This window comes from Herpailurus yagouaroundi, unplaced genomic scaffold (assembly GCF_014898765.1).
Source record: "Herpailurus yagouaroundi ecotype Mexico unplaced genomic scaffold, PumYag 141, whole genome shotgun sequence".
Taxonomy (NCBI): domain Eukaryota; kingdom Metazoa; phylum Chordata; class Mammalia; order Carnivora; family Felidae; genus Herpailurus; species Herpailurus yagouaroundi.
In genome coordinates, this window is record NW_024412396.1 from 75592855 (window position 1) to 75620782 (window position 27928).

General features: G+C 67.3%; 1 protein-coding gene and 1 long non-coding RNA gene across 8 annotated transcripts; one reads left to right on the forward strand and one right to left on the reverse strand.

The window, feature by feature from the left end:
• INF2 (inverted formin 2) lies at positions 1-27028 on the forward strand. Of its 7 annotated transcripts, none has more exons than XM_040478390.1 (23): positions 23-133; positions 11526-11925; positions 13473-13588; positions 13657-13816; positions 14151-14184; positions 14773-14914; positions 15588-15737; positions 15945-16605; positions 17202-17347; positions 17425-17486; positions 17917-18019; positions 18247-18332; positions 18662-18762; positions 19347-19417; positions 19488-19595; positions 19685-19755; positions 20436-20556; positions 20907-21071; positions 21154-21256; positions 21438-21599; positions 22152-22754; positions 23188-23244; positions 26048-27028. In XM_040478390.1, the coding sequence occupies exons 2-22, from the start codon at positions 11535-11537 to the stop codon at positions 23241-23243; spliced, it is 3612 nt and encodes a 1203-aa protein (XP_040334324.1). In that variant the 5' UTR covers positions 23-133; positions 11526-11534; the 3' UTR covers position 23244; positions 26048-27028. The 7 variants fall into 7 exon arrangements, with proteins under 7 accessions (XP_040334326.1, XP_040334324.1, XP_040334325.1 ...); XM_040478391.1 differs by lacking the exon at positions 23-133 and adding an exon at positions 5517-5522; XM_040478386.1 differs by lacking the exon at positions 23-133 and adding an exon at positions 6016-6113.
• Positions 8116-10588, reverse strand: LOC121032362 (uncharacterized). The gene is made up of 2 exons (XR_005791256.1): positions 10488-10588; positions 8116-9169 (listed from the first exon to the last, which is right to left on the reverse strand). It is a non-coding gene; the product is annotated as an uncharacterized LOC121032362 (long non-coding RNA).
• Positions 27029-27928: the final 900 nt, after the last annotated feature.

The window sequence follows — 27928 nt, forward strand, 5'->3', positions numbered from 1 at the left end:
TCCTCTTCCGCGCGCCCCGCGGAGCGGGAGCCCGAGCCCAGCCCGGCCCGGCGCGAGCCGTGCGGAGCCTGCGGTGGGCGGCCTGGCGCGGCCCCTGGCCCGACCCGAGTGAGCGCCGCTGCTCCCCAGCCCGGTAAGTCCGCGCCTCTGGGCCCCCCGCCCCAGGAGCCGCAGGGAAACTGAGTCCGAGCGAGGGGGCTCTTGGGGTTGGGGAGGGGGGCTGGGGCAGCGCGGCGTGCGCCCCGGGTGGCGGCACAAGGCGGCGGGCTCCCGGCTCCCTGCCCCCGGGCGGGGCCCCAGGAGTCCCCCTCCCCACCCCCCCCGCGCTGACCCCGGGGCTCATCCCACCCCTGACTGCCGACCCCCGCGCGGAGACGCAGCTGGAACGCACTGGCCGCGGTGGTGGCCGGTGGTCAGCCGGGCCAGCGCCCCGCCCGGTGCCAGCAGAATTTCCCCTTCGCGCGGCTGCCACATCCTGACCATGAATCAGCCACAGTTGGGAAAATAAACTTCAACTTCGGGTCGGCAGTCCGGTGGCCCCACGAGGTGCGCACGGGCCGGGGGTCCCGCGAGTGCTGCTGTGTCTGTAGCTGCAGGGGAGCAGCTGGGCGCACCCGGGGACTTGGCACCCCGCAGGCAGGCCTTGAGGGAGCGAGAGCCCCCATCATTGCGCTGGGTTCCTCCCGGTGGGAGGCCCGTTCTGTGTTCCCCCACTGTTCCTCCAGTCCCGTCCCTGGCCCCCCTTCCTGGGGAGGGACCTGAGGCGCCATCGGCCTGCAGCCGCTCCTGTGGCGTTCAGGCTGGGGTCTGACTGCCTAGCCTCCTGAGGTTCTGTAACCCAGGGCCCCAGGCTGCATGGGGGCCGGAGCTGTGACCGCAGCGTTAGTGTCCCACTGTGACACACGGAGACCCCGACTGGCGAAGATGGCACTAACCTGCCCGGGGTCAGGCACACCCACAGGGGAGCTGTACTGGGGAACCTCCTTTCCCACCAGCCTGCTCCCTCTGGCAGTGGGACCTGGCAGTGGGACCTGGGCGGGACGCTTGCCTTCTCTGGGCCTCAGTTTCTCCATCTGTACCCTGACGGTGGGGACAGTGGCTCAGGTGTGGACCTCTTCCCTGGACCCAGAGCAAATGCCCTAACCCCCTTCACCGTGCTGTCCAGGGCAGGGAGCGCTGGGGGAGAGGGTGCCGCCGTCCCAGCATGTCCAGTATCGGCTCTTGGTTCCGGCTCTGGGGCCTCACACTGTCCCCATCCCTCACGAGGAGAGCATCGACTCTCAATTTAAAAAGCCAAGTTGGAGTAGCAGCCCCCAGCTGTCCCCTGTCCCCCGTCCCGGCCCCACGCAGTGGCTCAGGGACGATGGACAGGTCATCGGGGCCAGCAGACAGGCAGAGGGGCCCTGCCGAGCAGAGGACCCAGAGGATCGAGTGATCAGGTGGGGCTGCCCTCCCGGGACCCAGCCATTTACAGCAAAGAGTTAACCGTCAGGTGAGGGCCCCCCACTTTGTGGAGGTGCTGACGGCTGTCGGAGCTAATTGCGAACACCTCACCTTCCGGGACCGCGAGCTCCTCACCTTAAATAGACTCCGTTCGCCTTTCCTCAAAGCGCAGTTGATTCCAGGTTGGAAAAGTTAGCAGGTTCGGAAGGGCGGGGGAGGGGTGGATGGTAGCTGGATAACCTCGGGCGGGCGCTGCCTGCGGGTGCAGGGCCCGCCGCCGCCGGCCTGGCTCCGGCCTGGGGTGTGGGCACTCCCCGAGGCACCCAGAGGAGGAACCAGGAGGCAGAGTGCCCCCACAGTTGGAGGGGTGAGGCCTGACTCAGCTGCCTGGCCCCCTCCCCCCTGCACCCCAGCAGGGGTCTAGCAGTTGCTTGGCTCAAGGCCCAGAGGACACAGTGGGTTGGGAAAGGCAGTGGACGGAAGTGGGTCCAGGGGACCTGGGCCCGGCACGGAAGGTTGAGGCCAGGCAGGAGCCAGGCCTGGGGGACCCTGTGTGTCCAAGATGAGAAAGTGGTTTCAACCCATTATAAAGGAAGGAGTGCCTGTGCTGGGCCAAGCGCCTGGTCCCTGGACGTGTGAGAGAGGATCTGACCATGAGGCCCCACCCCCAGCAGCCTCACCCCTAGCAAGGAGGGTCTTGCCGGGCCCACCTCTCAGCACCGGACGGACGGCCTGAGTCCTGAGCTGGCGTGGGGTCTCTTCACCAGCTGCCCACCCACCCAGTGCGCAGAGAAAGCTCCAGACCGAGGGAAGCTCTCACTCCGGGACCGCCAGCCTCCTCCTCCTCCTCCTGGGCCAGGCAGCAAGACAGGGGTCAGGGTGGGCCCGTCCCCCCAGCAGGGGCCACCGCTGCTTGTCCGCTGGACAGCACCTTCCCCAGGTGTGACTGAGGAAGCTGTGCGGCTGCTCGGGGCCTCCCCTCTGCCGGGCGCACTACCAGAACCTCCTGAGAGCGAGCCCCGAGCCTGGCCTGTGCACTAGTCCCAGGGTCCTGAGTGGAGTCTGTGTGCAGAACGGGTGAATGCACGAAGGAGTGAATGGACCCACCCCGCGGCCTCCAAGTCCCACGCCTAACCAGTGAGGCCCGGGTACTGTGATTATCATCTGTTTCACGGAAGAGGAAACTGAGGCACGGGGTTGTTGGCTTGTAGAATCTGTGGTGTCACTCTGGCAAGATGCGTTTATAAAGCCCCTACTGTGTGCCCCGGGCTTCTGGGCTCACCTCACTGCTCCAGTGGGCCAGAGCAGGTGTACGGAAAGTGCTTTCCTGGGGTCAGGGTGAGGACTGGCTGGCCCCGGCGAGCACCTGGAGGCCAAGGCTATCCCCCGTCCCGCGTCACCACCACTCTGGGAATAGGAGAGCCTCGTCCTGGCCCAGCAGCACCCTCTGGCCTCCCAGCAAGGGAGGGGGCAGGCCCCGGGGCACCCACCTGGGTGACTCCCTAGCAGTGCACGTGGGCAGGCAGCTGCTGTGGGGCAGGAGGGGGGTGGTGACAGCACTGGGAGGACTGGGCCACCGAGCTACCTGAGGACAGCGTGCGCTCTCTGCCCGGCCAGGCCACCCTCCCCGCCGTGTGCTGCTGGGGCACCCTCCACCACGCCCCTGCCTGTGAGCTGGGCCCACGTGGGCAAGGAGAGGCTGGAAGGTGGGAAGGTGGACCCAGGGCCACCTGCTCGCATGAGGCTGGCCTGGGCCGACCCCACAGGGAAGGCAGGGGCCGACGTGAGCAAGGAGTCGTGTGCAGTGCTGCCGAGGGCCATCATGTGGGGCCCTCCGTGGGTGAGAGACCAGCCAGGAGATACACTTGGGGAGGTGGAGGCAGGCCATGCCTCCCATTTAGCAGATGGTGCCACTGAGGCCAAACCTCCAAGCCTAGCCTTGTGGCTAGCCCGGGGCATGCTGGGTCAGGGAGGAGGAGGCCAGTTCCAGACACACACGCAGCGCGAGGTGGTGGCTTCCCTGCACTGCCCCCGTCCCCACCATGACCGGGCCAGCCAGTGCCCACCCCTACGTGCACACACGCAGCCCGTGGGGCAGGGCTTTCTGTCTCTGAGCTCGATCTTGGCCTTGCGGAGTGCTGGTGGACGTGGGTGTGGACACCAGCAGGGGCCCTGGCCAGCTGTGTCAGAGGGCATCAGTCTCTCCACTGTGCCTGGCCCTGGGTGTGACCTCAGTGTGCGGCCTGCTTCCGCCGCCATCCGGGTCCCCGTGCCCGGGTGCCCGGTTCTGCTCCAAGTACAGCCTGGCACCGCCGTCCTCGAACAGCCGCAGGGAGGTCAACTGTCCGCTCTTGGCCCGGCCGGCGGCGGGGAGGGGGCGCGGCCTGTCCCCCCTCCCACCCGCACTGAGTGGAGTGCCGGGGCGGGACCCCGCCCTGCTGGAGGCCCCCACTGCCCCTGCCTGGTGCCAGCCCCCTGCCGTGGAGGTGGGGGGGGGGGGGAGTGGGGGGCCGCCCCCCGGAGGTGGCAGAGTGATGGGAGGGACGCCCAGAGGTGGGACCCGGGAGATCACCTGTAAGAGGAGGTGGGGGGTCCCGCCCAGGAGGGGCCTCGCAGGCCAGGCAGGCAGTGCTGGCTCAGCCAAACCAGCGTCCCCAGAGAAAATCCCGGCCCTTTTACAGATGAGGAAACCAAGCCCACGATGGGCCTGGCCCTGCGCAACTGGCAAGAAATACCTGGGGGGGGGGGGGGGGGTCTTGTGCTGGACACTGGGTCTCCCTCACCGGCGTGGGCCAGGCTGCTGGCACTGGCTGCCCGAGCCAGGCGGCCCGGGGCTGCCGAGTGGGGGGCTGCCCGGTGGGGGGCTGCATCTCAGCTCATGTCGGCCGCTGGTGGCCTGGCTGAGGAGGAGCAGGCGGGGGGCGCAGTGGATGGGTGGGCAGCTGGGCATGGCGCTTTCCGGCGCATTCCGGGGCTTGCGGATGGTGTCTGTTGCTCTGTCAGCAGGCCCAGGGGTTGGCACTGACCCGCGCATCCCCATTCGAGGACTGCGGCCAGAGCTCTGGGAGGTCCTGTGGCTGGTCCAAGGGACGCAGCCAGCCAGCGGCGGAGCCTGATCCCAGCCAGAGCCTGAGCCGTCCTCTGCCCTCGGGGCCCTGGTAGTGCCGGGCGGCCCCTCCCCCCGCCTCAACCCGCTGCTTTGTCCTCCCTGCTCCTGGGCAGGAAGCCTCCAGCTGGGACCGGGGACCGGCCAGGGGCAGGGACTGCCAGGGCGGGCAGTGGGCAGTCTTGAGCCCTACCCCAACACCCCGAGGCCTCGGCAAGCACACACTGCCGGGCCCGAAGCCTGAAGTCTCTGGCCAGCCCTTCTCCCTGGGCACCGAGTGTCCTCCCAGCCTGGGAGAGGCCTTTCCTGAGGACGGCAGGGAGACAGAGGAGGGACATGGGGCCTCCCGAAGGAGGCATCTCTGAGCTGCATCTGGTCTTGAGGGACAGAACCCAGGGAGGAGGGATTCTGGTGGCCTGAGGTCTTCCTGTGGCCCAGCAGAGCCCCTGTGGGCGGAGGCTGTGGCCTGGCGCGGGGCCTGCGGGCGGTCCAGCAGCCCCAGAGTCAAAGGCCACCCTGCCACCTGGGGGCCTCCGGTTCCTCACAGGCAACACAGGTCTGTACTTGTCACTGTCCTCCAGCGATCACTGTTGGAACTGGCTCAGCCACGGAAGGCAGCGGTGGCCGCCGCTCACCTCCTCAGCCACCCCATGCCACCCTCCTGTGCTGAGGTAGGCGGGCGGCACCCGCCCCTCACGCCTCCGGCCACCAGGCGCTGGACCAGACCCCTGGGAGTGTCAGAGGGGACCAGCCCCCTCCAGGGACTCCCACTGGGCCTGCCCTTCAAGCAGCTGGGGGAGTGGAGGCCTGGTGACAGCAGGAGGTGAGGGCAGACCCAGTCCCTGCCAGCTCCCAGCGCAGGTGGAAGCGAAAGCTCGGCTTCCTGGCGTGGGTGCCTCCACCCCTTCCTGTTCTTCCCCACCCAGCAAGCCATCCGCTGGGGTCAGGGGGACACCCAGACCACCCCAGCCCGGTCCCAGAACCTCCTCCCAGGGAACAGGGGCAGGGGAGGGATAGGGGAGGGGCAGGGGTGGGGCAGGGGCGGCATCAGCAGTACCCCCCCCCCCCCCCGCCCCCGCACAGGCGTTTCCTGTTTGCCAAGTCCATCCCCCACACCAGGGCAGCCCTTTCTGTGGCTTCTTTCCTAACCCAGGAGGGTGGGACCCACGGAGGATGCAGACAGGCCCGGCCTGGGCTCTGTGTCTGACCTCACTCCCACCTGCCCCCAGATCCTGGTGGCATAGTGCCTGGCCTCCCTGGTGACCTGAGCTGAGCCCTGTTCCCTCTGAGATTTGGGGCCTTTTCTGTCTTTCTAATTATGACAAAGACCACATTCACCCCAGATGCAACTTCTGTTAGCATTCAGGCGTGTGTCTTGTGTGATATGTTTTATGGTTGAAATCCTACACAGTACGGCTTGGTGTCCTACTTCCTGTCTCTGTTTTTAATTCAACACTGCTGTGAAGGTCTTGGCGCCCACCCGCCTGCAAGCCGCCCCTTCTGTCTTATTGCCGGATGCTCCGGCGGCCGGGCCGGCCTCCTCACACACAGCGGGGCATTCAAGGTGAGGGCTTGGGAGGCATGGATCTTGCACCCCGTGCTGGGACTGCAGGCAGCAGGGGGTTGGAGCTTGAGACAGAGGGGCGGCGACGGAGGGGGGGGGGGCGCGGGCGGCGGGAGGACTCTGCCCCTTGGCCCAGGTCCTCCGCACTCTGTGCCTGCGGGTGGGCAGGTGATGGGCTGGCACTCTGGTGTTCCTCCTTCTCCAAGGCCCACCGTGCACTGGACCCCCACCGGGGATGAGCCCGAGGGCGGGTGACCCACCCAAGCCCCTTGGGGGCTTGCAGCCTGGTGGGTAAGGCGGTATGCGCCCGAGGCTCAGAAGGAACCAAGGTCTTGGAGGGAAGAGAATGAGATCAACCTCAGGGGCTTCCCCAACCCTGCCGGGCCCCGGCTGCCCCTGGGCTCCGGGGGAATTGCCGCTGGAAACACAATCCAAGGGTTACCAGGCAGTGGAAAAATTCGGAGCTAAAAATACAGCGTGGCAGCCCCTGCCTCCAGTTCCGGAACCCCGCTCCTACCATTTTACCCGCCCTCCCCAAGGAAGACAAGCTCGCTGTTTGCACCCCGCCCCCGCCCTCACTGGCTCTGGGCCCAGAAGCACCCCAGCCCTAGTGGGGATGTTGGCAGGGCCGCCCCTCTCACAGGTGCCCAAGTCCCCAGCCTGTGCCTTCCCAGGCCCTCACGGCCCGCCCAGGGCCCCCAGCCCCTCCTCCAGCCCTCGCAGGGATCTAGGAGCAGAAGGCCAAACCCCCTCCTCCAGGGCGCCGAACTCCGGCACTTAGTGCGGGCTTCCCCGCCGCCACACGCTGCTGGAAGCCCCCTCCCGCCCCTGGGCCCATGCAGGGGCCTCCCGGCAGCCGTGCCCAGGACATGGCTTGGTGCCCGGTGCCCGCCTCAGGAGGCTCTCCTGCTCAGGCTCGGTTTCCCTATTTGCGTAGCAGGGGCTGGTCTCTGAGGTGGGGGGGGGGGGCAGCTCTGACCCTGCCCCCGCCCCCACGCACACAGCTTGACAGACAGGCAGGGGCGGTGGCTTGCCGTGAGTCAGCACAGCTGCCCGGGCCTGTGGGCGCCGGGATGTAGGTGCGGGCAGAAAGGCAGATGGGTGCGCGAGGAGGGGCCAGGAGGACCGGCGTCCAGTCTCCTCCAGGTCCTCGAGTCAGCAGCGCGGGCCGTGAACGCGCGTGAGCCGTGGGCTCACCCAGGAGAGCTCGGAGGGAGACCTTGCCTTCGGGGGTCACAGTCTGCAGGGGGAGGCGTGGCCCCGCCCCAGTGGGAACCCCACGTTATTGGTAGAAAAACTCGAACGCTGGAGAATCTCGGGCGACATCACACTCCTGCGGGAGCCCCAGCGCCTTCCTCTGCGGAGTCCCTCTGGTGCAGGGCTGGGGGTGGGGGGGCGGACTGCCTGGGGAGGGGGCACCTCCCAGCTGCCCTAGGTCCAGGGTAAGGCCTCAGCCGCCTCCGGGGGCTCGGGCCCTGGAGACCCTCGTGCTCTACGGCGGGCGGTGCTGGCTGCAAAAATTCTGCGAATGCAAATTCCTGCGCTGGCCCCGCCCCCGCGCGGATGGGGGCCCCGAGAGCGCATTCCTGAGCGTGTGGCCCCGCCCCCGGCAGGCTGGCCACGCCCCGCCCGGCGGGCCTGAGTCTGGGAAGGTCCCTGCGACCCCGCCCTGTCTCGGCGCCGGGCCTGGCTGGGGGCCCGCCACTCAGCCCACGAGTCGGGCAGGGCCGGACGCCCGGGGACGGCGTTACGACAGCCGCAGCGCTCCCGGGCGCTCGCCCTCCCCACCAGGTCCAGCTTCTCCCCTGGCAGCCCCGCAGCAAGCGTCACTGTACAGATGGAGAACAGAGGGGCAGAGGGACTTCCCCGCGGCACACAGCCAGCGAGCGAGCCCAGGAGCCTGGCTTCTGGCTCCCAGCATGCTGCCTCCCACGCAGGTCCCCTCGCTGTCCTCCCGAATCCCTCTGGGGCTCGGGGCGGAAATGCTCAACCGCCACCCGGATGGGAACGAGCTGTTTATTCTGAGCCGCTTCAGGCAAAGAGTCGGTCACCACTGGCGTTTGTCAGACTCGAGGCAGGCCGGAGGGTGGGAGCACTTCGTATTTTAGTTCCATGTATATATGTTCGCTGTTAGTGTGGACGTGCGTGTACAATGTATGCGTGCGGTGCATATTTTTTAAGCATTCGTTTTTAAAAATTACTGTATTTAAAATTTTTATTGTATAATTATTTATTATTATTAAAATTATTTATGTAAGTAATTTCTACACACAATGTGGAGCTCGAACTCACCACCTTAACTGAAATCAAGAGCCAGAGGCTCCTCTGACTGAGCCAGCCAGGCGCCCCACATCTGTACTTCTTATATATAATTGTTGCCATGTATGTGTAATATCATGTGCACACGTATGAGGTATTCACGTAGTACGTACACGTTACACGATATGTGCTTGCTGGGCATGTGTCATATTATGCACATTAACGTACATGTGCAGCCTATGTACGTAGTATAGAATACATGCGTTAATTATCACTATGTAGTACATATAATATCTATGTGTATACGATGTATACGTGTAGTACATGGGTTCTGTAGCATGTATATGTTAATATGTGAAAGTATTTTCTATGTATAGAAAGCTTCGTTGTAGGAAAAAGGGGGGCTCAGGGGCCCCCCGGGGAGGGGCTGGGGGCCTGGGGAAGTGGGACAGCCCGCGTGATCGCTTGGGGAGTGCGCTCGGCTTTCTGGTTGGTCCTCAGGTGGACGTGGCAACAGCAACCGTGGAAGCCGTCATCCAGCCCCGGCCATGTGGGACACTGTCCCAGGGTGGTTGTGCATCAGAGAGCGAGGTCCGACTTCCCGCAGGTCTGCCGTGGAGACAGCGGGCTTCCTCCTGGGCTGTGGCTGCAGTTTGTGGGTCGGGTTCTGTCCTGGTGTCTGGCCGCCGTCCATCCGTGTATTCAGGAGCTCGTCCTGAAGGGCAGTTGGAACATTTCTAGGGAGTCATCCTCCACCCAGGACCTAAGCAGGTGGGCCCTGGATGAGGCCAGGCAGCCTGGTGGCATCACAGAGGGAGAAAAGTCATCCCTACCCACAGCTGAGCTCACTCTCCTAGTTGGACGCCCTCTCCATACTGGGCCACAGCCCGGTGCCTCGTGGGGCATGGCCAGCTTGTGAAACTCAGCTCCGGGGCACACAGCTTAGGATCCTTCGTGGACAGGCCGGTGGATGGGCCGGTCGCCTGCTGCTGTGGTCCCACCCACCCCACCCCCACGGGCCAAGGGAGCCCCCCCAGGTGGGGTCCCTTGGGGTGGAGAGCCCGTGGCCGCCAGGAGCCCGGTGGGGCGCTCTGGGCCACGCAGGCTGGCTCTGAGAGGTTGTTTTCTGCATCTAGGGACCCCTGGGGCTCTTGGCCGGGGAAGGTACTTAGGATGCTGGAGGCCTGGCCTGGGAGAGGTCATGTTCCAGCCACTCAGCCTGTGCCAGGGAAACAGGGACTTGGGCCAGTGGGGCGGGGGTGGGGGCGGGGAAGGCAGGGTCAGTCCCGACTGCGTCTTTAGGCAGCAGCACCCGAGGTGCGTGGCAGCGTGTGCGAAGGCCCCTCTGCTGTGCTCTTCGTGGTGGTGGGAGCGGCCCCCTCCCCTGCCACCAGGAGGCCGCCCAGGAGGGACCAGAGCCACAGCCGGCAGCGGTCAGCAGGGATGAGAAGCCAGGAGCGTGTGAGGGGCGGCCCGCGGCAGGGCCTGGAATGGGTGGGCAGAGGCAGCCGGAAGGTCTTGCGCATCTGGGTGAGTGGACGGTGAGGGAGGGGGTAAGAGGGCCGGGCTTGAGGGAGCAGGTGGGCTGTGCGGTCACAGGGAGGGCTATAAGGGCTCCTGGGGGACGGTGACCGCCACCCGGCCACCCCCCTGCAAGGACACCGCACCCACTCCCTCTCAGGATGCCCCCAGTAGGCTGATGCAGAAATTCAGGCGAGGAAAGGAGGCTCAGACGGCTCGAGTGGCCGGTGGGCCCAGAGCCGTTCCTCACCCCCCCCCGGCCGCCCCACTGGGGGACCCCAGGGGCCTGTCGGGCAGTCAGCCAGGCAGGAGGATGAGGGCCTCGGTGGGGGTCTGGGCCCACTGCAAGCAGGAGGGGCTGCTGAAAGGCCAGGCCAGCCACGCCAGTGGGGGGAGGGGGGGCGCCCGGGAAGCACAAGGGACAATACCCAAGAGTCACCAAGGCAGAGGGGGCGGGAGGCCTCCAGCTGCACCACAGTGAGCACAGAGGGCCCAGATCCAGGCCTGGGACAGGCCCCTGGGCTCTCGACCCCGCTCGGCCTGCATCTCCTACATATGACCTCAGATGGTCCGTGGGGTCTCCCCCCGACTTACCAGGTCCCGCAGCCCTGAGATCGAGGCCAGGTTGGACGGCCAGCCTCTCCCAGCCCCCCTCGGACTGGAGTGCAGTCTCACTCAGCCCTGCCCTTTACAACAGGGGGGCGGTGGGCATGTGACCGCGCTTCTCTGGGTGCCTCCCCCGTTCCTGTCCTGTCAGGTGGGCGCGGTGGGGGGCTGGGGGGCTGTCGCGTCCCCAGGCGCGAGGCGTGACAGTACCGCCGCGCTCTGGTCTTCGGGCTCCCTCTCGGCAGCCCCGTGCTGTCCTTCTCAGGCTCTAAATATAAAACCTGAGCCATACATGGTCGCGGAGAGCCTGGGCTGCCCCTGACTTTTGAGGCCGGTCCCCAGAGGCCGCGGTCCGGGACGGCGTCATCACCGAGGGGCCGGAGGAGGGGGGCTTGCCGGGGGTGGCGAGGGCGGAGGCACAGCCCGGCCTCTTTAGGGGAAAGGTGTGTGTGAGGGGACATCCGGTGCTCCGTCCACGTTGGTTGGCAAACGCAGGGCCGCGGAAGCTAGGGCCTGGCAGGCTGTTTCTCCGCAGGGAGGGCCTGCGATTGGGTGGGCACCGGGCATGACCCTCAAGTCAGCCCCTTCCCCGGCACACGCCTGAGGCCTGGAATTGCCCCGCTGTGCCTATCTGACCCTGTCCACTGGGCAGGGGAAGTGCCCCGGGACAAGATAAGGGAGCCCCGGAGACGCCACTTTTGTTCCATCATCACCGCTGGGTCAGTGGTATTCCTGCCGGTGTAGCCGCCTCGAGGCCCTCGGGTGGGCGGGGGACGCTGCTGTCAGCCCAGCCGCTGTGGCCAGGAGCGCCTGGCACGGAGGAAGCCCGGGGGCGGTGGCAGCCCAGACGGGGCGAGGGTCTGCCCGCAGCCCTCCCCCCCCCCCCCGCAGGGCAAACCCAGCGGGCCGGCAGGGATACTGAGGCAGGGGACCCCGCCCGCACCGGCCCCAGCCTCTCCATCAGTGGGGCACCCGGGGCGCGGAGTTGGGCTCGGGACTGACGCTCCCCTCCCTCCGGCCCTGCAGTTCGGCAAGATGTCGGTGAAGGAGGGCGCGCAGCGCAAGTGGGCGGCGCTGAAAGAGAAGCTGGGGGCCCAGGACTCGGACCCCACGGAGGCCAACCTGGAGAGCGCCGACCCCGAGCTGTGCATCCGGCTGCTGCAGATGCCGTCCGTGGTCAACTACTCGGGGCTGCGCAAGCGTCTGGAGAGCAGCGACGGCGGCTGGATGGTGCAGTTCCTGGAGCAGAGCGGCCTGGACCTGCTGCTCGAGGCCCTGGCGCGCCTGTCCGGCCGCGGGGTGGCCCGCATCGCCGATGCCCTCCTGCAGCTCACCTGCATCAGCTGCGTGCGCGCCGTCCTGAACTCGCAGCGGGGCATCGAGTACATCCTCAGCAACCAGGCCTACGTGCGCCAGCTCTCCCTGGGTGAGCCGCAGGCTGCCGGGAGGCCAGGCCGGCACAGACAGCCCCTTAGTAACTCTGGGGGAGGCTCCAGGCCCCGGAGGGCAGCGGGAGGGCTGGGGTCACAGGAGAGAACTCAGCTGGGCAGGCAGGGAGGGCTTCCCAGAGGAGGAACCGGGTTCGCATCGGCCCCAGGTCCGGGACGTCCAGGTGACCTTGGAGCCCTGGTCCTCCACCGGCCGCACCTGGTTGCCCGGTCTGTTCTGTGACCCTGCCCGGCCTTTCCGCCCAGCCCTGCGCTTGTTGGGGCCCCACCCTCTTCCCCCCGGCTCTGCCTACACCACTCCCACCACCTGCCACCCAGGTCCGGGCCCTGGCGGCTGGAGTCCCGCTTGCCTTCCACCTGGCTCCGAGCCCTTTGAGCCTCGCCGGAACCCCAGCCCTTGCCGATGGCCTCTTCCTCCCCCTTCCCCCACACCCCTGCCCCTGCCCATTCTGTGCCCTCTCCAACCACCTGGGGCTTCACCTCCAGCTCAGGCTGCTCTCTGCCTTCGTGTGCCTGCTGATTCCTTAAGTTCTTTTTTTATTTTTTTTAATGTTTATTTATTTTTGACGGGGAGACAGAGAGAGAGAGAGAGAGAAAGAGAGAGACAGAGCATGGGTGGGGGAGGGGCAGAGACAGAGGGAGACACAGAATCTGAAGCAGGCTCCGGGCTCTGAGCTGTCAGCACAGAGCTGGACGCGGGGCTCGAACCCACGAACCGCGAGATCATGACCCGAGCTGAAGTCGGACGCTTCACCGACTGAGCCACCCAGGCGCCCCTGACTCCTTAAGTTCTGACTCCCGCTCCCCTCCTCCAGGAAGTCTCCCAAGGCTGCGCCCAGGGTTGGTCTTCCACCCTTGAGAGCAACCTCAGGTGGCCCTTAGTGAGCAGGGATCACTGTGTGTCCCTTGCCTGCCAGGCTGTGCTGCTCCATGGCAGCACCCGGGCCCCACGATGCTTGGGGCTCCAGGAGGGGCCAGTGACGGGTGAGTCGGCCCGTGGGGTGGGCGAGTGCCCGTGTGGGTGAGCAAGCCACAGGCCACCTCGTTCCTGCCCTACCCAGCCTGGGCTTGGCTGTGCCCCCTGTGCCAGCTCGGGGGATAAGGTGGGAGGCAGGGGGCCATGAGGACGACGGGGCATCCCAGGCTGTCAAGCACAGTCGGTACTGAGTTTGATGGAAGCATGGGTTCGGCCCAGGGCCGTGTGCTAGCGTGGCCCTCGGCAGATCCAACAGGGACCCCTCTCAGAACTGAGGCCCAGTCCAAGTGGACCCCCGCCTGCGAGCCCGTGCCTGCGGGGTCTGCCTCTCTGGTCCTGGAGGCGGGTCTGGGCACCTGGGGAGGCCAGCCTGGGAGGTGGCCGGTGTGCCGGTGCAGGGCGCCCTCTGGTGTCCACCTGCGGAAGTGTGAGTTCAGCTCAGACAGGCCCGGGGGTGGGGGGACCAGCCCAGGAGGGGAGAGGGGGGAGCCGGGCCTGGGGGCCTGGGCCCCCGCTGACACTCCCCCACAATCCCCCGCCCCTCGGCAGCTCTGGACACGTCCAACGTGATGGTCAAGAAGCAGGTGTTTGAGCTGCTGGCTGCCTTGTGCATCTACTCGCCCGAAGGCCACATGCTGACCCTGGATGCCCTGGACCACTACAAGGTGAGCCTCGGGGGACCCTGGGGCCTCGGTGGGCCCGGGGCACGTGCTGACCCCTGCCCGCCCTGCAGACCGTGTGCAGCCAGCAGTACCGCTTCAGCGTCATCATGAATGAGCTCTCGGACAGCGACAACGTGCCCTATGTCGTCACCCTGCTCAGTGTGATCAATGCCATCATCCTGGGCCCCGAGGACCTCCGCACCCGCACCCAGCTGCGCGGGGAGTTCACCGGTAACCGCCCGCAGCCCGCCCCAGGACCCCAGAGGAAGGCTCTGGGAAGCCGGCCCCCACCTCCCCCCATCGGGGGACTCGGGGCCTCTCGGTGTTGACGCCCATCCCCAGCTCCGGTCCTACCAGCTGTGGGATGACCCCTTAGTGGGTGCAACCACGTGTCCCTCCAGAGTGTTCCTGGGCCCTTAGGAATGGCACCACCTTCAGGGGGGTGGGAATAAGCCCACGGGGAGACCAGAGGAGAGGCATCAGAGGTGCAAGCGACCGGGGTCGGGTGGGGGGGGCTGGTGGCAGCAGCCTCTGAGGCCTGCTGACTCCTCCTGTCCCTTCCCAGGGCTGCAGCTGCTGGACGTTCTGACACGTCTGCGGTGAGTCCCCTGCACCGTCCCCCAAAGCCAGGCTCGCCTTCCCCTGGGCCCCACACAGCACCTCCAGAGGGGCAGGAGAGGGCTTCTGCCGCTGGACCCAGGCCGGGTGACAACCCAGTGTGCCAGACGGGCCACTCTGCGGGGTCTCCCTGCCTGGGGCCTTGGAGCTGCCCCTGGAGGCTAGGGTTGCCTCATGCAGTGCAGGACCCCTAGCTGAATAAGAGGGCTCCTTCCGTGTAAGTATATCCCAGATGTCGTATGGGATATACATATGCCAAAGGTCACTGGTCGTTTATCTGAAATTCAAACTTATTTGGGGAATCCACGTAGCAGAGAACCCCCATCCTGGGCCTTCTCAAGACCACTCTCCTGGGTGGGACCCCAGCCCCGGGGATGCCAGCTGGGGAGTGGGGAGCCAGGGGGAGGAGCCTGGGCCTGTGGCTCTGCTGCTGAGCTGGCCTCGGGCTGAGGTGTGGCCACATGCGAAGCGTGGGCCACGCTGAGGGTCGTCCGTGCGTCTGTCCAGGGCCGGGGGAGGCTGGGGGGTGGGGGGCAGCGGCCTCAGCCAATCCGGCCCCCTCGCCCCAGGGATCTGGAGGACGCCGACCTGCTGATCCAGTTGGAGGCCTTCGAGGAGGCCAAGGCGGAGGATGCGGAGGAGCTTCTGCGCATCTGCGGCGGCGTCGACATGAACAACCACCAGGAAGTCTTCACTTCTGTGTTCCACAAGGTGACGACCCCCGGGACTGTGGCCTGGGCGCCGGGGCTCGGACACAGCTGCCTTCCCGACCCTTGTAGGCCCCACCCCCAGATGTGGAGACGCGAGGGAGCAGTGAGGGGTCAGGGGGCTGGAGAGGGGAGAGCCTGGCGCCTGGCGGTAGGTCCGGGCTGTCACAGGCACAGAGCCAGGGCCCCAGGACCCAGGAGGACAGTATCGCAAAGGCCTGGGCTGCCCAGAGGGAGCTGGACTGTCCTGGGCCCCAGGACTGTCGCTGGCTACCGCCAAATGGCCTGAGGGGCCCCAGGACCAGCAAGAGGCCAGGAGGCTGATCTCTGGTCCAGCTCAGGCCCTCCCTGGCTGGGACCTTCTGTCCTTCAAAGAAACCGTGGCTCTCATCCAGGCGCGAGCATCCCCAGGGGGCATCCAGAAACATCCAGAGACATGAGGGTTGCCACAGTGGGGCAGAGGGCACTATTGGCTTCACGGGGGCCGGACCAGCATCCCACAATGCACAAGGAAGCCCCCGCACGGAGAGCAGCCCCACCCCAAATGTCACCGGTGCGACGGTCAGGGAACCGTGACCCCAGCTCATCACCGGGGCCCTGCAAGCCATAGAGTGCTGATGGGGTGGACGTTCCCGGAAAGCTGAGGTGCTCCCGCTCACCCAGCCTCTGCCCCCCAGGTGAGCTGCTCCCCGGCGTCCGCCCAGCTGCTGTCCGTGCTGCAGGGCCTGCTGTACCTGGAGCCCACCCTGCCCTCCAGCCAGCTGCTCTGGGAGGCTCTGGAGAACCTGGTGAACCGGGCCGTGCTCCTGGCCAGTGACGGTGAGCAGGTGGGGCCCAGCGGGCACGGTGCCCACAGCCCTCACCCACCTCCCGCCCTGACCCCCCCCCCCCCCATGCATGGCCAGCAGGGTCTCAGACCACTGCGGGAGAGTAGCCGCCCCCTGCCTGAGGGCAGTGGCCACGCCTGTCCCACCTCCCCCTCCCCACCTCCTCCGGCCCTCGGCCCTGACCCCGGCACCCCCTCCCCAGTCCAGGAATGCACCCTGGAGGAGATGATGGAGCGGCTTCTGTCCGTCAAGGGGCGGCCACGCCCCAGCACCCTGACCAAGGCCCACAAGAGTGTCCAGGCTGACCTAGGCCAGGGTCGGAGGGGCAGCGTGCCCCAAAACAGCGGCGCCCCCAAGGCGGGGGTGGGGGGCCAGAGGCCCGAGGCGGACCTCAGCAGCCTGCACGCCGTCGAGGACCTGGTTGCTCCACAGCTGAAGGCCCCAGCCCCCCCACCTGCACCTCCACTCCCTGGTCCCACCACGGGGCCCCCTCCCCCACCCCCCCCACCTCCTCCTCCCCCCCCTCCCCCACTGCCAGGCCTGGGGGCCCCAGCGCCCCCACCTGCACCCCCACTCCCCCTGCCTGTCTCTGGCGGGGCCTTACCTCCTCCACCTCCACCGCTCCCTGGCACGGGGTGCCCGCCCCCACCCCCGCCGCCTGGCCTAGACGGGGGCCCCCCTCCACCCCCACCCCTGCCGGGTACCTCCGGCCCCTCTGCGGCGGGTGGCGTGGAGGAGGTCATCGTGGCCCACGTGGGCCCCAGCCTGGGCTCCTCCGCCTGGGTCCCAAGCCACCGGTGCGTGCACGCTCCCACTGTGCGCATGAAGAAACTCAACTGGCAGAAGCTGCCGTCCAATGTGGCGCAAGGTGAGCCCCCGCCCGGCTCTGACGTGGCGTGAGGTGAGGGCCCCCCAGGCTCCGTGAGTGGCTTCCTGCCCGAGTGGGGGTGCCGGCCCCGGTGGCCTGCGATACCGACTGGTAGTATGTGTGCTCACACCTGGGCCCCCGTGTCTCCCCCGCCCCCCCCCCAAGTGTGGGCCAGGGCCATTTGATCTCTGCTCTGGACTCAGCTCCTGGGAGGTCTGGGCAGGGCGGGGCGGGAACGGGTCACAGGTCACCTGTGAAGGGCCTCTCTTCCCACGTGCACCTTTGCAAGCCGATGGGTGGCTCCGATGCCACAGCCCCACAGCGCCCAGGCCCCTGGGTGCCAATGCCCAGAGAAGGTCAAGGCCGGGGCCTCCTGCCAGCCGGGTCACGGGCACGTATGCGTCCACATGCATACGGTGTGACAGCAACGGGGTGGCGGGGGTGGGGGGGGTGGGGGGGCCCCCCCCCCCCGGGGGGGGCCTCCCCCTCCCCCTCCCCTCCCCCTCCCCTCCCCTCCCCTCCCCTCCCCTCCCCCTCCGTCTGTCAAGCCGCTGGGTGGGTGGGCGCGAACCCGACCGGGGGCCCCTCGTCCACAGAGCACAGTTCCATGTGGGCCTCGCTGAGCAGCCTGGGGGCCGAGGTCGTGGAGCCGGACTTCTCCAGCATCGAGCGGCTCTTCTGCTTCCCCGAGGCCAAGCCCAAGGAGCAAGTGGCAGCCCCGGCCAGGAAGGAGCCCAAGGAGGTGGGGCCGGGCCGGGGCTCAGCCAGGGGCCTCTGCTGCTCCCCGGGCACCAACACCAGGGCGGGGGTGTTTTCCAGATCACTTTCCTGGACTCCAAGAAGAGCCTGAACCTCAACATCTTCCTGAAGCAGTTTCGATGGTGAGCGGCACAGGCGTCACAGCCTCGCCCCCGCCCCGCCCCCTCGCCCGCACCTCCCGCTGGGCTCTGCGGCGCCCTCTGCAGGCCGCTCTGGGAACTGCACGTTCCGTCCCTGAGACCCAGACATCCGCGGGGAACCCCTCTGGTGGCTCCGGCTGGGGAGCTCCCTGGGGTGCCTGAACCAGACGGCCCGTGTCGTGAGCAGCCCCCCGGAAGGGGGAGGCGGAGGGTGCTCTGGCAGAGAGGGAGTGTGGTAGTCGGCCCCCGGCCTCCTTACTGTGCAGCCGAGGCAGGTGGTTTGCCTTCTCTGTGCCCGGGGTGTGACCAGCGGAGATGTCACAGGCCGAGGGCAGTCCCCGACTAGCAGGGTCCCCGGGAGCCCACATGAGGCCCCTCTCCTCCCATCCCAACCACCCCCTGTCACCTGCAGCTCCAACGAGGACGTCACTGCGATGATCCGGGCTGGGGACACCACGAAATTTGACGTGGAGGTCCTCAAGCAACTCCTCAAGCTCCTCCCTGAGAAGCACGAGGTGAGTCAGGGAAAGAGACTTGCTAGTCCTGCCGGGGGCGGGGGGGGGGGGGCCCCACCGGGGGGCCGGGGGGCGGGGGGAGGGCTCCCGGCTCGCGGAGTGTGCCGGATGGGAGGAGAGCCGGCGTGAGCGGCCCCGGTAAGCCGGTCCACACAGGTGCAGGCAGGGCAGGGAGCTTCCTGGGAGGGACGGGATCCGGAACCCCAGGAGTGGTCTCCTGTCTGCAGGTTGAAAACCTGCGCGCATTCTCGGAGGATCGGACCAAGCTGGCCAACGCCGACCAGTTCTACCTCCTCCTGCTGGGCATTCCCTGGTGAGCGAGTGGGGGAGGGGTAGAGGGGAGGGGAGAGGGGCTGTGCAGGCCGTTCCCTCAGGACTCCGTGAGGAGCGTCACACGGGTCACTCGTGCAGCCGCCCGCTCTGAGAGCCAGGGGTGCCCCGCAGGGAGGCGGCCGCCCTCCGGTGCAGCAGAGCTGGTCCGAAGCGCCATCTCTGGGCCCTGCCCCGGTCCTGCTGAGGCCCAGGAGCGCGTGTTGGAGCGCCAGGCCGTGGGACCCCTCCCCGAGCTCTGTGTCTCAGCCCCCGGCCGCTGCCCACCCGCAGGTGGGGGGCCCCGTCCCTGATCTCCCGCTCTGTCCCCAGCTACCAGCTGCGGGTGGAGTGCATGTTGCTGTGTGAGGGCACGGCCGTCGTGCTGGACGTGGTGCAGCCCAAGGCCCAGCTGGTGCTGGCCGCCTGCGACAGTGAGTGGGGGCGGGGCGCTCGGCACCAGGAGAGGGAGCGGTCGCCCGCCAGAGACGCACGCAGTCGTGCGCACACAGAAACAGGCACGCGTGCCTTTGCGGGTACACACGTACGTGTGCACGTGTACACGCACGCACACGTGCAGAGGCACACACGTGTGCACAGACTCACCGCGTTCTCCAGATGAGGGATCAGCAGGAATACACCACAGCCACAGGGCAGAGACACGCGCGGTGGCCCCCCACTCCCTTCTTGGCCACGGGGCCAGGAGGGCCACCCTCCCCGACGCCCCAAGGGACAGTTAGCCGAGAACCAGGGAGGTCACAGCTACAACCTTCTAGAAGGTTCCTCCCAGCACCCTCATCCACAGAAGGGGGCGGGGGTCATCTGCCCCAGGGTCGTGAGGGTTCAGTGAGAACGCTGGCGGACCTGCTCCCCGAGCCCCGGAGGCTGTCCGCGCTGGGATTGCAGCCGAGCCCGGGAGGGAGCGTGGGGGAGGGGACCGAGGGGTGCTGCCCCCACGCCGCAGCCTCAGACGCCTCCCGACACCCGCCCCTCCCTCTGCCCTGGCGCCCTCCCGCAGGCCTGCTCACCAGCCACCAGCTGCCTGTCTTCTGCCAGCTGATCCTGAAGATAGGAAACTTCCTCAACTACGTAAGTGCGCTGCGCCCCCGGCCGCACCCCCAGCCCCAGGAGGCAGGACGCTCACTCCCCACCCCCGTAGGGCAGCCACACGGGGGACGCCGACGGCTTCAAGATCAGCACGCTGCTGAAGCTCACGGAGACCAAGTCCCAGCAGAGCCGCGTGACGCTGCTGCACCACGTGCTGGAGGTGCGCCCGTAGGGCGGCCCCGGGGGCCCGGGCATCCCTGGGGCCTGGGCGGGGCCATGGTGGCGCTCACCGGACGCGTTCTGTTGCAGGAGGTGGAGAAAAACCACCCGGACCTCCTGCAGCTTCCGAGGGACCTGGAGCAGCCCTCCCAGGCAGCGGGGTATGTGCCCCCCACCCGCCTCGCCCACGCCGGGACCCCCACCCCTGGTCCTGACCAGTAAGGCAGCCGGACCAGGCCGGGCCCCCAGATGCCCGTGGGACCCTCGCTTTCGGCCTGGGATAGGACCTCGGGTCCATCATGGCCTGATGGCCTGTCCCTAGATGATTTAGGGGAGGAAACGGAGGCCACGAAAGGGAGGGAGTGACCTGGTCGTGGCCACACCAGGGGCTAGTGCGACACCACCCTTCATAAGGTTGACCCTCACGGCAGCCCGTGAGCAAGGCCCATTGCACAGATGGCAAAACCGAGGCCCGGGGAAGTGGGGCTGCATCCACCTGGGTCACTCGGCCCAGAGGGGCAGCCCTGGGGAGGGTGGCCCGGGCCTTCCAACACCAGGCACACGCTGCTATGGGAGGTCCTCGGGTCTCAGAGCTGCAGAACCTTTCTCGGAGGGTCAGACTAGGAGGATGGGCCGAGGCTTTGGGGGTCGCTGTCCTGACACATCCCCCCAGCACCGCTTGGCCCTTCCCAGAGCCCTGATGTGCTTCCAGAAGCCTGTGGGTGTACGCGGTGAGGGCCCCCAGTGACCCCACGGGCGTGCAGGGTGAGGCCCCCACCGACTCCACAAGACTGGACCTCGGCTGTCACCTGACCCCAGCGCACTCTCGGGCACTTTTCAGGATCAACCTTGAGCTCATCCGCTCGGAGTCCAGCACCAACCTGAAGAAGCTTCTGGAAATGGAGAGGAAGGTGTCCTCCTGCATCCCTGAGGTGCAGGAGCAGTACGCCCAGCGCCTCCAGGCGAGCGGGGCTGGGCTCGGGGAGCAATGGCCCGGTGGTGTCCAGGGGCGGGCCCCTCCAGCCAGCGGGCCAGTCCGGGAGGGTGGAGCGGGCAGGGCCGGGTGAGTGTGGGGGAGGACGGGGCCAGGGCGACGGGCCCCGCGGCAGGGCGGCGCTGCTGTCCCTGGTCCGGAGGCAGCTCCTTTCCCCGGGGGCCGCGGTACCCAGTTGTCTGGTCCCACTGAGAAACCACCGCCTGTGGGGGCCCGTGCTGGCGGCCATCACCCTCCCCGGCTGTGTCCCTGTGACGGCAGGTGGACCCCCCCGCAAGGGGCCCTCCCAGGGCCGTGACCGTGTGCCCACGCCCCCAGGCCAGCATCGAGGCCTCCCGGGCGCTGGACGAGGTGTTCCAGGCCATCGAGCAGAAGAAGTTGCAGCTGGCCAGCTACCTGTGTGAGGACGCTCAGCAGCTCTCCCTGGAAGACACGTTCAGCACCATGAAGACCTTCCGGAACCTCTTCCTCCGCGCCCTGAAGGTGGGCCCGCAGCCCCTTGTGGACCTCAGGCGGGACGGCCGCCGAGGGCTGGGGTCACGGGCTCCGTGTTGGTCCCGCGCAGGACAACAAGGACCGGAAGGAGCAGGCGGCGAAGGCGGAGAGGAGGAAGCAGCAGCTGGCCGAGGAGGAAGCGTGCAGGCCGCGGGGCGAGGATGGGAAGCCCGGTGAGGCCAGGCACCGGCCAGGGGCCCGGGAGCCCCCACGGGGCTGCGCCTGCATCTGGCCCACGCTCCTCCCTGCCCTGGAGACCCGGCGGCACCTCGCACGCCTCCAGGCTCCAGGTCCCCTGGGCGGGCTCGGGGGGCCCCACGAGCCGCGTCTCTGAGGGTCCCTGGGGCTTCTCAGTCAGGAGGGGAGTCGGGAAGCAAGAGGACGTGTGTGTCATCGATGCCCTGCTGGCCGACATCAGGAAGGGTTTCCAGCTGCGCAAGACGGCCCGTGGCCGAGGGGACGCGGAGGGGGGCAGCAAGGCGGCTGCCGGAGACCCCCTGAGGGACAAGGTGCCTGGTGAGACCCTCTCCCACCTCCTCATCGCCATTTCCCGCCCTCCTCGCTGCCCGGAGCCTCCCCTCCTCCAGGGAGCCCTCATCCCCCCTGCCGTGGGAGGTGGGGCCAGAGGAGCGGCTCACCCTTCTCGTGCTGGGGTGTCTCTGCCACGACAGAGGGTTCCCCGCGGGTGTGACAGCCCCCAGGCGGGCCTTTGGCCAGAGATGGGCCAGCGGGCCTTTGACATCCGTCCCTGGGGCTCAGGGGTGCTGAGGGGGGCAGGGCGGGGCGCTGCACTCCATTCTGCATGGCTGCCACGGGGGCTGAGGGACAGGGGTGAAGTAGGCCCACACCCCGGGGCGGACAGTGGATGCCGAGGGCTGTTCTCCGGGAACCCCCACCTGGAGGCCGCCGGGGACGCCTCTGGGGCAGCGGGTGCTGCGGAACGGGGACGTTCCGGTAGAAGCAGATACGGAGGGAGGCCCCCCGCTCCAGCACACCCTAAGTGGGGGCGCCGTCGGGCTGGCCTGGGAGTTGGGCCCCACCCTCAGCGGCCGTGTCCCGTGTCCACAGTGGCCACCAGAGACCCTGCAGGAGACACCAGCCACCCTGCCTCTGAGCCCCACGGCAGGGACCGCGTGGATGCCACGGCCCCCGGCCCGCAGCCCACTGCTGACCCATCGGAGGAGGAGGGGCCCGGGCCCCTGGGGAGGCGTTCTTCCTGGTACACCGACGCCAGCGATTTCCTGGCCGCAGAGGACCCCCAGGCCCCCCAGCCCTCTGCGGGGGCCTGGCCGGTGGTGCTGGGAGGGGCTCAGGCCCTAAAGCCTCTCAGGGTCTCTGGTGACAAGCCCCCTGGGGCCACGGGGTCGAGCCAAGATGCTGAAGACCCCGCAGGCCCTCGGGACGCCTGCCTGGCCGAGGCCGACAGCACCGTCCACAGGCCGGAGGCTACAGGCCCGCGTGGCCACGGTGCCACAGGCCCCGGCGTGGCTGGGGACGGGGACCAGGAGGACACAGCCCCGGATTCTGCACTGGACACGTCCTTGGACAGGTCCTTCTCGGAGGACGCAGCGATGGATTCCTCAGGGTCCGGCACCCTCCCCAGGACCCGGGAGCGAGCCTCGAAGGGGACGGGCAAGCGAAGGAAGAAGCGCCCCTCAAGGAACCAGGAAGGTAACTTGGGGCTCCCCTCCCATCATCCTTTGTGCCCCGGAAGCAGGGCACCTGGGCGGGCAGGTCACACAGGGCCTGGGGGCACTGGCATGGGGTCAGAGCTCGTCCGTCCCACGCCAGAGCCCTGAGTCTCTCTCTGCAGCGGGCGAGTGGCCCTCATCCCCCGCCCCCCGAGAGCGTCCCCACGGCCTGGGGGAAGGAGGCCACGGCCCCACCTTCCGCGGGCGGGAAGGGCGACTGTGGGGCCGCTGCCGAGTGGCCGTGCCCCTGGCCCACTGGCAACCGCTTTGCGCGACATCAGGCAGGGAGTGGCAGGTGGGGCCGTCAGCCAGGGGCCACCTGAGGCCCGGCCGTGTTTGGCTCGGCGTCCAGCTCCCAGCTCAGGGTGGGTCAGGAATAAGCCGTTGAGTGCGTTTCTCTTATTTGGAAGCAGAGGTTGCCCCTGACTCTGACGATAATAAAACAAAAAGACTCTGTGTGATTCAGTGAGGTACGTACCCCGCCTGGCGCCTGCACTAACGGTGAGCAGAGGCGGGGCCTGGGCCTGGCCGCTCCTGGACGCTAACCCGCTCCCTGCAGCACCCCCCCCCCCCCCCCGGGCCTGACAGCAAGCCCCCCTGCCTCCTCTGCCGCTGGTGGTGGGACCTGCCAGCCCTCCGCCTCGCCCCCCCTCTCGGGAAGGGCGGGAGCCATGCCTCGCTTAGCTGGTGTCCCCGCTGCGGCCGGGTGCGACCTCAGAGCTGTGTGCCCAGCAGAGGGGCCTCAAGAGGGCGGGGTGGACAAGACCAAGTCAGGTGCCCTCCGGGTAGTGTCCCGACCAGCCTAGCTGACCGTGGGGTTTACTGACTCCCAGCCTCCGGGTGAGACCCTCCACAGGGCACACCCCAGCCCTCCTCCGGCCCTGGTCTGGCCACACGTCCTCCTGGGGGGCAGTGAGTGACAGGCCCTCTCCAGGGAGCGGGCGGGCCTCCCCTCCCTGGCCAGGTCCTGGAGGCCATGAATGGGTCGATAGGCACCTCCTGGGTCGATAGCACCAGGACCCCCGAGTACGGGCAGGACCGTCCGTGTCTCTGATGTGCCCAGCAGGCTCACAGACGCAGACGGACAGGCCTGGGGTCCCTGCTGCGCTCTGGACTGTGTCAGTGGGTGCCGATCTGGTGTGTCACGATGGGGGGGGGGAGGCGGCGTCTGGTTCTCCCCACACCTGCAGCCTTGCTGGGGCCGGCTCGGCTCCCGGCTCCGGGGCTTAGGCCTCAGCTGGTGCCCAGAGGAAGTCAGGGGCCCCCGTCTTTACAGTTTATCCTCACTGTCGGGGACAGCCTTCCGCCTGTCTGCTCCCAGGGTTACTTTCTGAGCTGGGCTGGCGTGTCCTTTACGAGCCGGGTCCGCCCCCACTGCCGGCCCCAGGTGTAGGGGACAAGTGGGCTGTGTGGTCCGTGGGTTGGCCTGCGGCTACATGTGCCCACTGCCCAGTGAAAGGCCGGGGTGCTCCCTCTGCTGCCACACAGCCCTCCCCAGGTCCCCCCCCCCCCCGTCCCCGGGGGGGCGGGGCGGGGACAGGAGGCAGGAGTCCCAGCCTCCTCATCTCCTCGAGATTTTATTTGCAAAAACGTCAACCCGACAGGAAGTTTGCAAGATCATAATGAACACCGCCCACCCTTCACCCCGAAATGGCAAAATCTTGCAAAAAATAGCAGTTATCAGCATTTGCTGCCAACTTTGAGCATTGCTCTCAACTTTATGAAACAATTTGAAAGTTCTAGACATCATAACGCTTGGCCCCTGAACCTGACTTCAGGGGTCTCCTGAGAGCAAGGCTCTTCCCCCCCCCCCTCACCCCCGTCTCCCAGGACGAGTCAGGGTCTGTCATGTGCAGCCCCAGGCAGGTGTCCCCAGGCAGGCCTGTCATACTGTTCACAGTTGTTTGGACTTTTTTGGAAATGAGGTCCTACCCAGGACCAGGCATCCAGCCTCGGTCTGTCTTGTGTGGCTCTGGGATTGTGGTTGTGGAAGACACCTTCACTCCAGGTGTTTCCCCTTGCCCCCGGCCCACCTGGTTCCCTATGGTGTTTGGGCAGGAATTCTGCACACGGGACGTGGGTCCCCCCGCCGACCCCAGCACCCCAGGAGAGCTCGGGGCCATTTGCCCTGTGGGCAGTGACCTTCACATCAATTAGCTGGTTAAGGTGGTGATTTTGAGAGACCCCTGCTGTGCGGTGCCCTGGGCGCCCCCCGCCCCTGGCGCTGTGTCCTGGCACCCCGCAGTGGGGCTGGGGTAGAAACCATGCTCTGAATGACTTTTTTCTTGAGATTATTTTTTTTAACTTTTTAATGTTTATTTTTGAGAGAGAGAGAGAGAGAGCGTGAGCGACTGGGGGAGGGGCAGAGAGAGAGGGAGACCCAGAATCCGAAGCAGGCGCCAGGCTCCGAGCTGTCGGCACAGAGCCGGGCACGGGGCTCGAACCCACGAGCTGTCAGAGCGCGACCTGAGCTGAAGTCGGGCCCTTAACCGGCTGAGCCGCCCAGGCGCCCCTTTCTTGAGATTATTTTTTCAATGTTTATTGTTGAGCCAGAGAGAGAGAAAGCGCTCGAGTGCGTGCATGGGAGAGGGGCAGAGGGAGAGAGGGAGAGAGGACCCCAAGCAGGCTCTGAGCTGTCATAACAGACCATGACCTGAGCCCATATCAACAGTCGGACTCCTGAGCCGCCCAGGCGCTCCACTTTGAATGACTTCCGACCTTTCTGCCCCCATCTTTCTCAAGCATGCTCCCCAAACCCAAGTCTGCTGCAGACGCTCGGGGGGCCTGGGACGGGCCTGGCTCTGGTGTGGCCGGGGTGGGGGGAGGGGCGTCGGGCGGGGTGCCAAGAGAGGGCCCCGGGACCAGAGGGCTTTAGTGGGCAGGGGACCTTGCAGGGCCAGTTGAGGGGGCATGCAGGTGGCAGGAACTGTCCAGGTGGGGACAGCGTAAGGGAGCAGGAGGGACACCGCTGGGGAAGCGCCGGGAGAGACAGCGGTGCCGGGGATCGGTGAGGGCAGACCGTGTGCTAAGGGCCAGATCCGGCCTGGATGGGTGGGCAGGAGCCAGCTGGCTGGGGGGGCATCCCAGCATCTTGCACCCGGAAGAGTCCTGCCGTGCAGGAGCGAGAGCCCAGGGTCAGAGCGGACCCAGAGACGGTAGGCCCACCGGGCAGTGGTGATGGGACAGCAGGAGCCTGGGGACCCCGACGCAGGTGCCTCGGCGCTGTCCCCGGCAGGTCTGCTCCTAATGATGCTTTCCTCTCGCCCCCCACAGGCCTCGGCCGTAAGCCCAAAGCCAAGTGAGCGTGCCCGCTGCCGGCCTCCACACAGCCGTGGGCCGCCAGACGTGTGGCTGAGCGGGGCTCCTCCGGGGCCAGGCTGGGACTGGGCCCCTGGGAAACCAAAACTCTGTGCCTTACCCTCCGGGGCCGTGGGCCTCCCGGAGCTTCCTGGGGTGTTCTGGCCGAGACCCCAGCAGGCACCAGAGCCCAGCCCCCCGCACGCCCCAGCCCCCTCGTGGTCCGCTTGCCGAATGCCGATGCCCACGCCGGCGCCTGCATGCTCCCCAGCCCCTGCCCGCAGGGGTGAGGGGCAGTGGCCGTGTCCCCAGGGCACCTTGAAGCTGGCACCCTGCCCTCCGGCCACCTGGTGCCCAGATGCTTCTGGAGACAGGCCCTCGAGGACCTCTCCCTGCAGAGCCGTGGGAGCCCCCGCCCCCGCCCGCTGCCTCCTTACCGAGCCTCAGTCCCCCGCTCCCCGCTCTGCCCCCCAACCTGCTTCGCCAGGCCGGAGCAGAGAGTGGGTTTTCACCGAAATAGGGTTGTTCGTTGATTCCTGCTGTCCTGCGGTAGCAGAGTTGGGTACAGGTGGGTGGGAGGACCCTGGGGCCTTGGGTAGGGGCAGGCTGGCCAGCATTGCCACAGATACGCCACGGTCCCCCTACTCAGCAGACAGGATCCACACTGGGCACGCCCAGCCCTGGGGGCAGGAGGGCATCTGTTCTCACTGCCTCCGCCAGGCCCTCGCCACCCTTTCGACAGAGTGACCCAGCCTGCAGCCGCCGCTGCCTCCGGCGGGGTCGGGCGCGCCCCCCCCCCCCCCCGCCAGGCCGAGAGGAGACCCAGGGCCCACCCCGGGAGGGCCAGCCTGCCCGCGCCCCCACGCCCGCCCCAGGTGTGCCCTGCCACCCAGGCTAGCATCTGGAGAGCCTCAGACCAATAAACAATAAAGAGCAGAGCCAGCCCAGCGAGGGCCACGTGGTTTCAAGAAGCTGTGGGCGAACGTGCAGGGGCTGGACGGTGCCCGGAGGGGTCTGCCCTCCAGCAGCTGTGATGCGCTGGGGGGAGGGGGGGGGCGAGCGGGCCGGAGCCCACAGGGCACCCAGAGTGGCCTGAGCAGACGGTAGACACCCCCGAGGGCGGGTGACACCCCCGAGGGCGGGTGAGGCGAGCAGGGCTCTTGGGGGCAGTGTACATACGGCTCACCCGCTGTGGGTGTGTAATTCGGTGACTTTTCAGCAGATGCACGAGACGTTCAAGCACCAAGATCCTATTCTAGAATATTCCACCATCCCCCAGCCCCCTTAGCGCTCACTCCGCATCCCCCCTCCCCCAGCCCCCAAATCTGCCTTCTGTCTCGTGGATTTGCTTTCCGTGGACCATTCGTATGAACGGAATCCCAATACGTGGCCTTCTGTGACTGCTACGCTGCACATGGCGCGCTCTTGAGACTTCTCCGTGTCGCAGCGTGTGTTGGCACAACACCCCTTTTTCTAGCTGAGTAACACCCCGCCGTCTGGCGGGGCCTCGCCCTGCTCCCCCTTCGTGTGCACGACCCCGCGTTGTTCCGGCGCGAAGCGTTTGCGCGTATCCGCACGCCTGTGTTTGCGCCTACGCGTGCGCTCGTTAGGCTGGGGCTACGTGACCGACGTCTTAGGAAACTGCGGCCCGCCCTCTTCGCCCCTGCCGCATGCTGTCTTCACCCCTGCCGTGCAGTCTTGCGCTCAAGGGTGCAAGCGTCCTGCAGGCATCTGTGGTGTCTGCGTCCTGGACCACCGTGTACGATGTGGTTCATGGTGGAAACCCCATGGGGCTGAGCCCGAGGTCACACGGTGAGGCCCCCGAGCTTGCTGACTTGTTCCTCCACCACCCTGGTG